The 14,216-nt window shown below is 40.3% G+C and overlaps 1 protein-coding gene across 2 annotated transcripts in view; it reads left to right on the top strand.

Moving 5' to 3' along the window:
- LOC122556786 (serine/threonine-protein kinase 32A-like) overlaps positions 1 to 14,216 on the top strand; it is a 303,260-nt gene that overhangs the window by 61,472 nt on the left and 227,572 nt on the right. For both annotated transcript variants that reach the window (XM_043703955.1, XM_043703956.1), the window contains exon 2: positions 12,640 to 12,695. In XM_043703955.1, coding sequence (XP_043559890.1) covers positions 12,640 to 12,695 — 56 coding nt within the window. The remainder of the gene's footprint in view (positions 1 to 12,639; positions 12,696 to 14,216) is intronic.

Below are 14,216 nucleotides of genomic sequence, written 5' to 3'. Positions count from 1 at the left end.
CATCCACATACTGAATCAGAAAATTGTCTTGTACACACTTAAGAAATTCCTCTCCATCTAAATCTTTAACACTATGGCAGTCCCAGTTGATGTTTGGAAAGTTAAAATCCCCTACCTATTATTCTTACAGATAGGTGAAATCTCCTTACAAGTTTGTTTCTCAATTTCCCTCTGACTATTTGGGGGTCTATAATACAATCCCAATGAGGTGATCATCCCTTTCTTATTTCTCAGTTCCACCCAAAGAACTTCCCTGGATGTATTTCCGGGAATATCCTCCCCTCGCACAGTTGTATTGCTATCCCTTATCAAAAATGTCACTCCCCCTCCTGTTTTGCCTCCCTTTGTATCCTTCCTATAGCATTGTATCCTGGAACATTCAGCTGCCAGTCCTGCCCATTCCTGAGCCATGTTTCTGTAATTGCTATGATATCCCAGTCCCATGTTCCTAACCATGCCCTGAGTTCATCTGCCTTCCCTGTTAGGCCCCTAGCATTGAAATAAATGCTGTTTAATTTATTAGTCCTACCTTGTCCCTGCCTGTTCTGACTGTTTGACTCACTTCTGTTCTCAGCTGTATCCGTCTCAGATCGATCTCTTTCCTCACTATCTTCCTGGGTTCCACCCCCCCACCTTACTAGTTTAAATCCTCCCAAGCAGTTCTAGCAAATTTCCCTGCCAGTATATTCATCCCCTTCCAATTTAGGTGCAATCCGTCCTTCTTGTACAGGTCACTTCCACCCCAAAAGAGATTGCAGTGATCCAAAAATATGAATCCTTCTCCCATACACCAGCTCCGTAGCCATGCATTCATCTGCTCTATCCTCCTACTCCTGTTGTTTGTTTTGTGTGTGTGATAATCAGAATATTTAGTTGCATTGTTTTATTTGCTCTTCAAAGCACAGTCTCAGGAACATTGTGTAAAACAAGACCTATTTTTTGTGTTTAGAAAATAATGGAAAAAGTTAAATGTTCTGAGGCAGATGATTTCTGCCAAGGAACACAATGGTGGTTTTGAGTAGTGCAAATATCATAAGTACATGTATTCCTCAGAGGCCCACACACAAACTAACTCCAGTCAAAGATTGTTTTGTTCCAACATTTGTTGTACTTCTCTAAATCATAATACACAGCAATTCGCTTGTACAATTGAGCAGATGATTTATCTGTTCATTCTTATTTTCTTTTACCTTCCCACTTAACGTTTGCACATAATGACCTCTTCATTATGTCACAGGGATTCAATTGATAAACCTAGCATGTAATAGTTTTCCGTCTTTTATATTTAAACTGTAGATAAATTTCCCCACTAATCAACTCCACAAGGCCAATTGTCTGATGATGAACCTCGGAAGCAGATGCTGAACTGGGCATATCTTCTGGATTCAGACTGATTGATTGAAATCCAGTTTCTTTGAGGTCAAGCAAGGGCTTGATTTATTATTCAAGGATTTCATAAAATTGATTGATTAGGCTTCCTTGATCTTTGAATGCACTGCACATATTGTTCATTGGTATGAGATAGCCATTTAGTCATTTTTGGGCTGTTAACTAGAGATTAACCATTCTTAAGACTTGGACTGACTGTTTCTTAGATTAAGTTTAACTGCTTTTCAGATTTTGCAGTAAAAGCACCTTTTACATTGATTGCCAGCCACTAACATCACATGGTCATAACTATCATATTGCTGTCTGTGGGAGCTTAAAATGAATGACTTTACTGCCACATTTATGCTCTAAAGATAAATCACTGAAACTTTTAATCCTTGAGTCATCAGAACAAACACAATAATGCTAATTTTCAGATTATTACAATTCATAATACAGGAACAATGGTTCTGATTTGTTGGAAATGCAACTCTGATCAAGGCATTGCCATGTGAAAGGAACAACGAATTATAAATTCGACAACTATAATTCCAGATTTTCAGAATAATTCAAAACTGATACAGAGCTTGAAAATTTTCCTTTTGTTTACAGAACATGTGCCTTGCAAATGATGTTTGTCACTTCTATTTTTTTTAATTAATCTGTTCAGAGATGTTATTACACACTTCTGGAGCAGGTCGGACTTGTATTGGCCTCTTGGTCCAGGGGTAGGGACACTACCAATGCGGAAAGAGGGCCCCTTGTCTGTCACTTCTAATGAGTGCATTTATTTTTGTCCTTTTTTTTCTATGCTTTCTCTTTTTTTAAAAAAATCCTCCCCCTATACTACCAACTGACCGCAGTAGTGCTTATTTTTCCCTCGCACTCATATCATGTGTGTGCAGGTGTTGGACACGGTGAAAACTCTAATGAGTGTTAGTGTGACATATTAAGTGCTTGACTCATTACCTTAAAATGATTGTCATTGTGACTTTTAGCTCACCAAAGGTTATTTAATAAATGCTGCCCAACCATCGAATTGCATCAATCAATATGTTTGTTTGAGATTTGCAAGTATAGGCTGGATGAGTGCAGTAAAACATTGTACAGGTTAAAACATTAAAATATTATGAGTACAATATATTTCAAAGTACTTTACCCACCTTGGGCTGTCTAGAAGTTTTGAAAAGTTCTACACAAGAACAATTCCTTTTTAAATTTTTTAGAAGGAGGCCAAAAGCATACTAGAAGACAGGGCATTTGTATTAGATTGCAGGCTTCATTGGCGCATTTGTAGCTATCACAGCATCCTGTAACAGTTTGCTAGTATGTATGATTAAGAAAAGCTTTCATTGCCATTCCCTCAACCTGGGAATAAATTATTATTTTTTTAAAATTGGAACGTATTACAGCACACCTTTGGGGCAGATCAAACTACAAACTGGTCCTTCTGGCCCACAGTGGTAATGCTACCATTGCATCACCAGAGGCTCTAGCTTTTTTTAAATTAATTTCCGAGTCTGCAAAATGCAAGGTTTGAAGGTATGCTATACAAATGACACTTGTGGGGCAGGGCTATCTCTACTGAATTCTTGCTATTAATGCCACTGAAGATTCTGGAACAAAACTATCTGCACAGGTCACATGGGTACAATTTAATCACCTGAGAGTGTTTCTGAAAGTTATTAGTCTGCTATGACCTTATAGTTTCACGAATCAGGGAGAGGAACCCAAATATTCAGAAAGTCAGGAACTTTGCCCTGTAGCTTTGGCAGAGAGGAGGAAGATGAAACAGATGAGGCTGAGGAGCGGCTAGCATTACTGTTGCATGAGTCACATATCAGTTAACTTTGCAGCTGTGCATTAACAGCTTTTGTCCTGTTTGTACTGCATTAGGATCTTTGGGGTCAGTTAGTTCAGTTTGCTGGATGGCTGGTTTGAGATAAAGTGATGCCAATAACATGGGTTCAATTCCTGGCACCAGCTGAGGTTACCATGAAGGGCTCTCCTTCTCAACCTCTGTCTTGCCGGAAGTGTGGTAACCCTCGATGAGAGGGAAGTCCTGTGGTCCTTTGTTGTCTTTTAGGCAGTTTAATACCCTCACACCACACCATTGTCTTGATGACTGTTCTCTCTGTTCTGCACTTTTTACCAGTGGATTTATCCAGTACCATCCAAAGAACGTACCATTGATTTAATATCTTACTCAAGTTGTGTGTTTCTCTTTCCTTGCCTGGCTAGCCCAGATCGTCACATGTGTACGATGTGTATTGTGTCGTGCTTAATCTAATGTTCTATCCAAATGCAATGTCAGTCAGAGTAGCAAAGGTAGCACTTTCTTGGCACAAATGCTTATTGCGTACATGGTTCAGCCGATACTTTTCCTTTGTTTCATCCATGGCTCAAAGATAATGATGTTGATCCTCAGTCACATGTTATGGTTCAACTTAAGAGACTTGAGCATCTAATTTGAACTGGCACTTAATTCTTTGAATTGCTGCATAACACAGGACCTATCTGCCTCTTCTTACCAATGTAAATATTTCAATGACGCCATTTGCAGAAATGTATGCAAGCTCTTCTGGAGTATTGGCCAGCAAACGTTTGTCATCCAGCATGGATCTAAGTATATAATGTGGAATATTACATTGCGCAAATTACTGGCTGAATCCTTATTACTAAAATAATGACTACTGTGGTTTGTGAAGCATTTTGGGATGTGGAGGGTCTGAATGGTATGACATAACTATGGGTTTATATTTCTTTTGTTCTCATGACCAGTGATTTGTGGCAATCTGCAATTTGTCATTTCATAACTCCTTGCCCTACTTGCTGCATAAGAATTAGAATTTCCTTAATAATATATTCCAGCTCTTTCCTGATGACTGATGTCTCCCTGTTCCACACCCCCCCCCTTTCTTTCTTGATTAATGGTGTTAATACCCTGCACTATGTCCTTGCCCTTTCTCTGTAACTTCCTGCCTTTGAAAACTTTCCTTGCCATTATTTGGTTTAAAGCCCTTCCATAGCCATTGTTAAATGACTCAATAGATACTAGTCCCTGCACAACTTGTATAAAGACTGTCCCATAGTTATGGCTCACTCTTTCCCCAGTACTGCCAGTGCCCAAGAATTGAAACCCATGTGTCTGATACTAATCCTTAAGCCATATGTTCATCTCTGATGTTATGTAGCCTATTCCAATTTACTCATGGCTCAAGTGATAATCCAGGTGTTATTAACTTTTGTGGTTCTGGTTTTTGGTTAACCAAGCTGCTTAAACTTCTTCAGCAGAAACTGTTTCTTGTAGTTATGTTGTTATCCATGTGCACAGCAACTGCAATTTTCTCTCCCACTCCAACATTTTCTCCTTAGCCTTGACACTGGTGTGACCCATGCTCTTAGCTGCAAAACATTGTGCCCATTCCCCTAGTTATTTAAAAGACATCTGGATGTGTACATGAATAGGAAAGGTTTGGAGCGATGTCGGCCAAATGTTGGCAAATGGGACTAAGTCAGTTTAGGATATCTATTCGGTATTGTCGAGTTGAACTGAATGGTCTGTTTCCATGCTGAATAACTCTGACTCTATACTCTCCACTACTACAACCACATTTCAGTTTTACTCCCCAAACTGAAGGGTGCTGTGCACCACAGCACAGAGTTTGCTCACACTCCCTAAAGTTGCTACTTTCTTTCATATAAGCTGCAAGAATCACAAACCTGTTGGACAGTCATGTGGCCTGAGGCTCTCCACTACTACCTTTTGGATCCCAGTGCCAACCTCACTTGCAGTTACACTCACCTATAACTAACCACAGACTAAATCAGAAATACCTCACCTAAATTGTGTGACTGGCTTTTGGAACACAATTACCCCTCGTGTCACATTGCATTGTTCAAAGCTTAGACACCAAGCTGAAGTTCACAAACTGTAAATGTGGTTGCCGAGGATCACACTGGTGTTCACCCTCATCGACATACTACAGCTGCCACACATCACCTGGCCTGCCACTTTATTGTGTTTTATTCAACAATTAGATTTCCAGAAATGTCACAAATCAGTGGTTATTATTAAATAGTTTGATTAGATAAGCAAGTAACTTAATCCAACATTTACCTCTGAAATATAAGTGGAGAAAAGGTAATTCACAGTATTAAGGCACTTTATGAGCTATCTGTATTTAAATGCAAAGTTAAATTTATCCAACCACCTCAACTCCATGATTTTGTTATTGTAAAGATCAATCTACACAATCTGAAGGGCTGCTTCAATTGATTTTATGTTCTACGATTTAGTTATTGCAAGGGATATGTCAAATTTTAAAACTTTCTTGAAAATATATTTGTGGAAAAGGCTAATCTCCATCTGCAGAACTCTGCAATGCTGCCATTACTTGTCAGATATAATCATTACAGAATAATTCACTGTGAATCTGTTTCAGTATGATCTGTTGAGACTGTGTTTGTTGACGGTGAAAGTGTGAGGCTACTACAGATGCATAAGGAGGCAATCGGAGCAATAGTCATTTACCATATGCCATGCAGTGAATTCACTCATACTTGTTACTCAGGTCCCTAAATCTCTCATACATTTAGTCAATAATCATTCCGACATGGCTTCATATACTGACAATAAAGCCTGCATTTGTTTTTATTCATTCATGGGATGAGGGAGTTGGTGGGTAGATCAGTATTTATTGCCTATCCCTAATTGCCCAGAAGGCAGTTGAAAATCAACCACATTGCTGTGGGTTTGGAGTGATACGTAGGCCAGACCAGGTAAGGATAGTAATTTCCTTTGCTAAAGGCCATTAGTGAACTAGAGGGATATTTTCCCCATTTAATTGGCAGTGGTTTCATGGTCATCATTTAGACTCTTTAATTCCAGACTTTTATTGGATTCAAATTCCACCATCTGCCTTGGCAGGATTCGAACCTGGGCCCTCAGAATGTTACCTGGGTCTCTGGTTTAATAATCTAGTGATAATACCAGAAAATCATTGCCTCCCATATCTATATTTCCCTTTTTATGCTTTAATTATTCTTTGTTTATATTTTTTATTCATCCATGGGATACGGGCATCACAATTTGGGCCGCATTTATTGCCCATGCCTAACTGTCCTTGAGAAAGTGGTGGTGAACTGCCTTTTGAACCACTGCGGTCCATTTATTGTTGAGACATTCACAATGCTGTTAGAGAGTGAGTTCCTTGATGTTAGCTCAGTGACAGTGAAAGAACAATAATGTATTTCCATGTCAGAATGGTGAGTAGCTGGAGGGAACCAGCAAGTGAAACTGTTCCCATCTATCTATGACTTTATCTTTCTAGGTTGTAGAGGTCATGGGTTTGGAAGGTGTTGCTAAAGGAGTCTTGATGTTCAGTGCCAATTATAGATTGCTGCATACTATATGTTGGTAGTGGACAAAGTTAACATTGCAGGTGGTGGTGAGTGCTAGTCAAATGGAGCTTATTGAATGTTATTGGAGCGCACACATCCAGGCAAGTGGAGGGTATTCCATCACAATCCTGACTTTGTAGATGGCTGATAGGCTTTGGCAAGTCAGGAGGTGAGTTACTCACTGCAGGATTCCCAGCCTCTGACCTGCTGCTGTAGTCACAGTATTTATATAGATTAGATTACTTTAGATTACTTTACAGGCCCTTCGGCCCAACAAGTCCACACCGACCCGCCGAAGCGCAACCCACCCATACCCCTACATTTACCCCTTACCTAACACTACGGACAATTTAGCATGGCCAATTCACCTGACCTGCACATCTTTGGACTGTGGGAGGAAACCGGAGCACGCGGAGGAAACCCACGCAGACACGGGGAGAATGTGCAAACTCCACACAGTCAGTCGCCTGAAGGCGGGAATTGAACCCGGGTCTCTGGCGCTGTGAGGCAGCAGTGCTAACCACTGTGCCACCGTTCCGCCCCGTGTCCAGATCAGCTTCTCGTCAAACCTAAACCCCAGAATGTTGGTAGTGGAAGATACAGCTATGGTAATACCATTGAAAATCAAGGTGAGATGGTTGTATTCTCTCTCATTGGAGATGATCATTGTCTGCAGTGTGTGGCATGGGTCTTGCCACTTATCAGCCCAGTCCGGAACATTGTGCAGGTCTTGCTTCATTTGAACACAGACTGCTTTATTATCCGAGACTTTGAGGGGCCAGAAATCGATGTTGAGGATTCCTAGGATAACTCCCTTCCGAATGCATACCGTTCTGCCACCACCTCCAATGATCCTGACCCGTCAGTTGAACAAGATGTACTGTAGATAATAGTAATATTTGGGACATCATCTGCAAGGTATGATGCCATGAAAATGAGTATGTAAATTTGTGTTGGACTACTTTGTAGGATAACTCAACCAATTCTGGCAGAAATCACTGATGTTAGGAGGAGTTTGCAGGGTCAACAATGATGTGTATGCCAGTGTTATGTCTGGTGTTTTGATTGATGAGTAGAAATAGTTTCTATTTCATTTTTGTTATTTCAATAGACAATAGGTGCAGGAGTAGGCCATTCGACCCTTCAAACCAGCACCACCATTTATTATGATCATGGCTGATCATCCACAATTAGTGTCCTGGTCCTGCCATATTAGATTCGATTAGATTCCTTACAGTGTGGAAGCAGGCCCTTCAATCCAACCAGTCTACACCGACCCTCCAAAGTGCAACCCACCCAGACCCATTTCCCTCTGACTAATGCACCTAAATTGCCTATGGGCAATTTAGCATGGCCAATTCACTTGACCTGCACATCTTTTGGACTGTGTGAGGAAACCGGAGCATCCGGAAGAAACTCACGCAGACACAGGGAGAATGTGCAAACTCCACACAGACAATCACCCGAGGCTGGAATTGAACTGGGACCCTGGTGCTGTGAGGCAGCATTGCTAGCCACTGAGCCACCATGCTGCCCCCATAACCCTCGATTCCTCTATCTTTAAAAGCTCAATCCATCTCTTTCTTGAAAGTATCCAGAGACTTGGTGTCCACTGCCTTCTGGGGCAGAGCATTCCATATATCCACGACTCTCTGGGTGAAGACGTTTCTCCTCAATTCTGTTCTAAATGGCCTACCCCTTATATTTGAACTGTATCCTCTGGTTCTGAACTCGCCCATCAGCAGAAACATGCTTCCTGCCTCCAGAGTGTCCACTCCTTTAATAATCGTACACGTCTCAATCATATCCCCTCTCATCCTTCTAAACGGAAGTGTATACAAGCCCAGTCGCTCCAATCTATCAACATATGATAGTCCCACCATTCCGGGAATTGACCTCGTGAACCTGCGCTGCACTCCCTCAATAGCCAGAATGTCCTTCCTCAAATTTGGAGACCAAAACTGCACACAATTCTCCATTTCGTTCAATTATTTGTACTAGTTAGATATGTCTGATTAACTTGCTAGGCTACTTCAGAAGATATGTAGAGTCTACCATATTGCTGTGGATCTGAATCATATATAGACCAAACTGAACAGAGATTGAATCTCCTGGGTCAGACTGAGAATGGCAAGTATTACTTCTCTAAAGAAGTGAGTTTTTACCATAATGCACAGTGGTTTCATTGTCACCAATAGGCTAGCTTTTAATTTTCGACACTTTTCCAATTCCTGCAGTAAAATTCACATATTTGCTCCTCAGATCATTAACATGATTTTTGGATTATTAATCTGGTGACAATACCACTGAACTACACAAACCCTTGGTAGTCATTCGCAGCTAATTCTTCTTCTTGCCATTTATGTTACAGGTGTAATGTGGATCAGTACTCAAGTCTAGAAAAATAAGAAAACATTGAAGGAGGAAAGTTGAACCTGTGTACAGTGAAAGGAAGCAAAAACTTTCTCTCAGCACATACCTTGCAAAGGCTGCTCATAATCTTATATGTTTAAATAATATCACTTCCTATTTTTTCCACATTCCCACGAGTATAGGACCAACCAGGTCAATCTCTTTGTTCCAGGTGTAACCCAGTTTAGCTTCATGGAATTGCATCCAGTGCACGTATTGTCTACTTCTGCAGAGGGTGCGAGACGGTTAGCTTGCTGATATTTATTGCCCATGGTGATAGGGTTATATTTAGAATGAAAGCTAAAACGAGGTATAGAAGAAGTTGTCTTTTTTTTCCTGATGGCCCTGGTGAACCAATTATGTGCATCTCAATGGATACAGACAGCTCAGGGAAAATATTAAACTTAATTATTAGCTCTGCTTGTGTCACCAAAAAAACAAAAATACAAATACTATATCTGAATTATTAAATGCTTGTTATTTTAAGTAAGTGACCATTTTGCAGCAAGTTCAACAGAATTTCAGAATAGCTATATTTAAATGTTTGTCTTGTATTATAATGAACTTTCTAATTTTAATCATGTTGTAATTTTGCAGAACACTATCTGTTTATGTTAGATACTTGCTGTCTTTTTTAAAAGTGTCTTCTCAAGTCTCTCTCCCACAACACAAGCTCTGTGAAATTTGAGTGGCACAGCTTGGTCACTGAGGAGAAGGTGTTTTGCGTTGTTCACCCTGTTTGTGAACGCATCGCCAATGCTGACAATGTTTTCACATTTGAAGGTGATGTAATCTCTGTTAATGAAGAGATTGCTCGCACTTGGAGCCAAGCCAAACATGCATACTTTTAGAACTCAGTCAATGTGATCAAATTGATAAATTTAACTGAAGTGTTGGCACATAGTTGCTATATAGCAACTATCAGTTGTAGAGGGCTTATAGCAGGGTGGCCGGATTTAATGTATTTCTTCCAAAATATACCATTAGAATTCAAGCTAGGCTCATTGGAGGAAAGGTTGGGAGGGAAAGGCTTCAATTCTTCAAAGTACGAATAATACAGATCAACTTTTTAAAATCTACAGTAATTGATTCATGGAATGCGGGTGTTGCAGGCTAGGCCAGTACTTATTACCCATCCCTAACTTAAGATTTAGATTTAAGATTCAGATTTTATTGTCACATGTACTCAAGTTCAGGAGTTCAGGGAAAAGTATTTCGTGTCGCCATAGACAGCATCATCTTAGGTACAAAGGTAATTAGGTACAAAGTATAAGAGAAACAGGGTTTAAAACATTAAGATTTACCTTCATAGAGTAAGTAGAAAAATAAAGAAATGAGATATGTATTAATATTCATGTCCTTCTTAATTTAAACTAGAAAAATAAAGGAATTAAGTTAAAAGTTTAGCAGCTTTTGATGAGTCCTGTGCTTATCTCGCTCTTTGGGAGACTTCACCTGCCTGTTCTTGATGCCACTGTGGCAGATACTTGGGGGGAAATATCCCTTACTGCTCACTGTTCCTTCATTAGGTTGCAGTGCCATTGCTGCTGCTGCTATTGAAGATGCCACGTCCCGACTTCCCTGATCTCCTGCTGCTGCCTCCAGAACATGCCCAGGTAAGACTCATTCAGACACCGAGAGACAGCCATGCCAGGCCGAGAGACCACCATGAGCCACCAAGAACCATTGCCATATGTCGCCAAGAGACAGGGCCAAGACACCACCACTGGCACGTCACCGAGGACAGGAAGAAACACCAAGAAGGAAAGGAACAAAAACAAAAAAGAACGAAATGGGCAGAGCAGACAAGCTCTGGCTGAAGTATCTTACTCCGCCGCCATCTTGAATATAAATTGACCTTGAGAAAGTGGTAGTGAAGAATTGCTTTATTAGCTGCTGCAGCTCTTACAGTGTATGAACACTCATGCTATTTAGAAAGGAGTTCCATGATTTTGATCCAGCAATAATGAAGGAACAAAGATGTAATTCCAAGTCAGGATGGTTTGTAGCTTGGAGCCATACTCACAGGCAATGGTGTTGATTTCCTAGAGGTGATAGAAGTCACAGATTTGGAAGGGACTGTTGCCCGCAGTGTCCAAAGATGTGTAGGACAGGTGGATTAGCTGTGCTTGTTATGATGATAAGGTGTGGAAGTAGGGTACAGGGTTGGATGCTCTTCACAGGGTCAGTACAGACTCGATGGCTCAATGGCCTCTTTCTGCACTATAGGGATTCTATAATACTATTACTAATATAGATTAACATAAAATCATTGGTGATTAAACTCTGGTAAAGATTACTCTTGCTCGTGACTTTTTACTTCTGGGTAATTGTCTGAGGCTGTTTACATTCTTCATGATCTATTTGACTGTAGAATGCTTCCTATCACATTCTCTCTATGAACAACAGCAGTTATTTCACCTCTACAACAACATCTGACGTTGCCCTATTCTCAGCTCTTCAGTTGCTGAAACCTTCAACCATGCCTTTGTTAGCTTCAGATTTGACTGTTTCACATGTACTTGGCTGTTCTTACCATGCATTGTCTGTAAACATCAGCTGATCCAAAACTCCTGCTATCCTAACTTGCACTGAGTCCTATTTCCTTATCACACTCAAGTTTGTTGATCTACATTGGCTCCTGCTCTAGGACTACCATGATTTTCAAAAGTAAATTATACTCATCCTTGTTTTTGTATTCCTTAACGGCCTCACCTTTATCTATCACTGTATATTCTCCTATCTCTATAACTGTCTGAGCTCTTTTTGTGCTCCTTTTGTTCTGGCCCTTTTTTGTATCCCTGATTTTGATTACTAGATCGTTAGCTGTGCAATGACATGAAGAATTCCATTCCTAAACATAAACAGATCAGTCTTGCTTAACAACAATCAATCGACCTCTGAATTAAAAATATTTAAGAACTGACTTTACCACGTTTTGAGAAAGAGAGTTCCAAAGACATGTGATCCTCTGAGAGAAAAGCTATCTCTTTTAAAAGTGTGAGCACATATTTTAAACAGTGACCTCTAGTTCTAGATTCTTCCACAAGATGAAACATTTTCTCCACACCAGCCTGTCATGACCGTTCAGGATGTTATGGGTTACAATCAAGGCACCCTTTATTCTTCTACCCTTTCCATTCTCGCTGTCTCAGTGCATCATTACCTCTCTCCTCACTTAAGAAGCTTTTTAACATTATTTCCTTGACTAAACTATTGTTTCTGGAATATTAACCCAGAAGCCAGATGGGTACAGCAAAGTCCAAACTCGCCAAAATGCATTTCTGTAACACAAAAATGCCTCATGACTCTCTGACTTGATCTTTCTTTCCATATCTGCATCTACATCTTTCATGAAGGCGGTATCTTTCACTGATATTAGCCTGTTGGGTAATAGAAATATGTGATCTTTATTGTGACCTGCTGTATCTGATTCTTTTCTCTTTGTTCCTCCAGTAAACTTTGACCATTTCCAGATCTTAAGAGCAATTGGCAAAGGCAGCTTTGGGAAGGTAAGTGTGTTTCATCATTGGCAATATCACAAGTCTGTTCTAATCTCTGCAGAATTATATTTTATTCTTCTGTATTGCAGCAGTGTGCCATAATAATTTACCTATACCAGCTTGTGGCTGAGTTATTTTATCTCCTTTTGTTCACCCAAGCTAGTTGAACAGGTGCCACCTAAAAAGAAAGTAATATAATACAAATCTGTGATTTAATCAAAATCTAGTTGGTGCCAGGAATGATTTTACTAATGCAGACTAATGCAAGACAGTATATGGAGAGAAGAGTGTAAGGAGTGCTCTCTCTCCCTGAAACATGCATGCTCTCTGGCAAGGAAAGCACAGTCAGAGTGTGAAGGTGCGAATCTAACGCCTGCCCTTGCATTTACATTCGCTTGCATAGACTCTTTCCGACACACATTTATGCGCACGTGCACACCTCATGTCAGCCCTTTAAATATTGAAAATCCACTTCTAATCAATGCTTTAATATTATTTTGTGAAACAGAAAAGGGAGTATTAGAGCTGCATGACCAGGTGGCAAATTACTAGGCAACTGATGAAAGTTTAGTACAGTCAAGTAGACAGATTAACATTGTGTCACTCCTGTGGACCATGATGAATGTTAAACTCAGTGCAAGGTTCGAGGATGATGGAAAACTAGAGCACAATTTCGTGGTCCTTTATTTATTCCCAAAGACTTTAACCTTTGTATTATGGAATTGAATGTTAAGAAAAGGGGAAAATAATTTCACGTCACAAAAGTATGATGTGACCTTTTGATTTTGATTTATATCTTTTGAGGTTGGAAAGACAAATTGGGTTGTTTCTTGATATCACAATCCTGCCTTAGGCCTGACACAGATGTTGAGAGGTGTACAGGTTAGAAGGCCTGTCTTGGTACTCTGGTAGTTCAGTTCCATAATTGTGGGTTAGGCACCTTAGTCCTGACACTTCGCTTACCAGCTGTCCCTGTCAAAACACCTTACACCCTCAAAACCTCCAAAGTGTTTTCAGTGAATACAATGATCAATTTCAGGGTGTATATCTGCAGTAAAGTCTGAAGCTCGACATTGTTCAATTCATAATATGTGAAGTAGGCATCACCCCTTGAAAATTCTTGTCAAGATATTCCTGACTCTGTATTCAAACTTCCTCATGGATCACAACTCCCCTGAAGTGCAATGCATCATGAAGCATGTCATCCACGAGAAGGAAAAAAACAGATTAACTTGTAAATAACCCGTACTGATCCAACCTCTGTGTATAGCTCAGAAAGAAGGTCCACATGACAAGTATGTTCATTTTCCAAATATGACTATTTGGCCTCATCTTCACAATGGACATCCAGTCCCTGTACACCTCCATCCCCCATCACGAAGGACTCAAAGCCCTCCGCTTCTTCCTTTCCCACCGTACCAACCAGTACCCTTTCACTGACACCCTCCTTCGATTGACTGAACTGGTCCTCACCCTGAACAACTTCTCTTTCCAATCCTCCCACTTCCTCCAAACCAAAGGAGTAGCCAT

Source organism: Chiloscyllium plagiosum, chromosome 14, assembly GCF_004010195.1.
Source record: "Chiloscyllium plagiosum isolate BGI_BamShark_2017 chromosome 14, ASM401019v2, whole genome shotgun sequence".
Taxonomy (NCBI): Eukaryota; Metazoa; Chordata; class Chondrichthyes; order Orectolobiformes; family Hemiscylliidae; genus Chiloscyllium; species Chiloscyllium plagiosum.
Note: the sequence above shows the minus strand (reverse complement) of the source record. Positions and strands in the feature narration are given on the sequence as shown.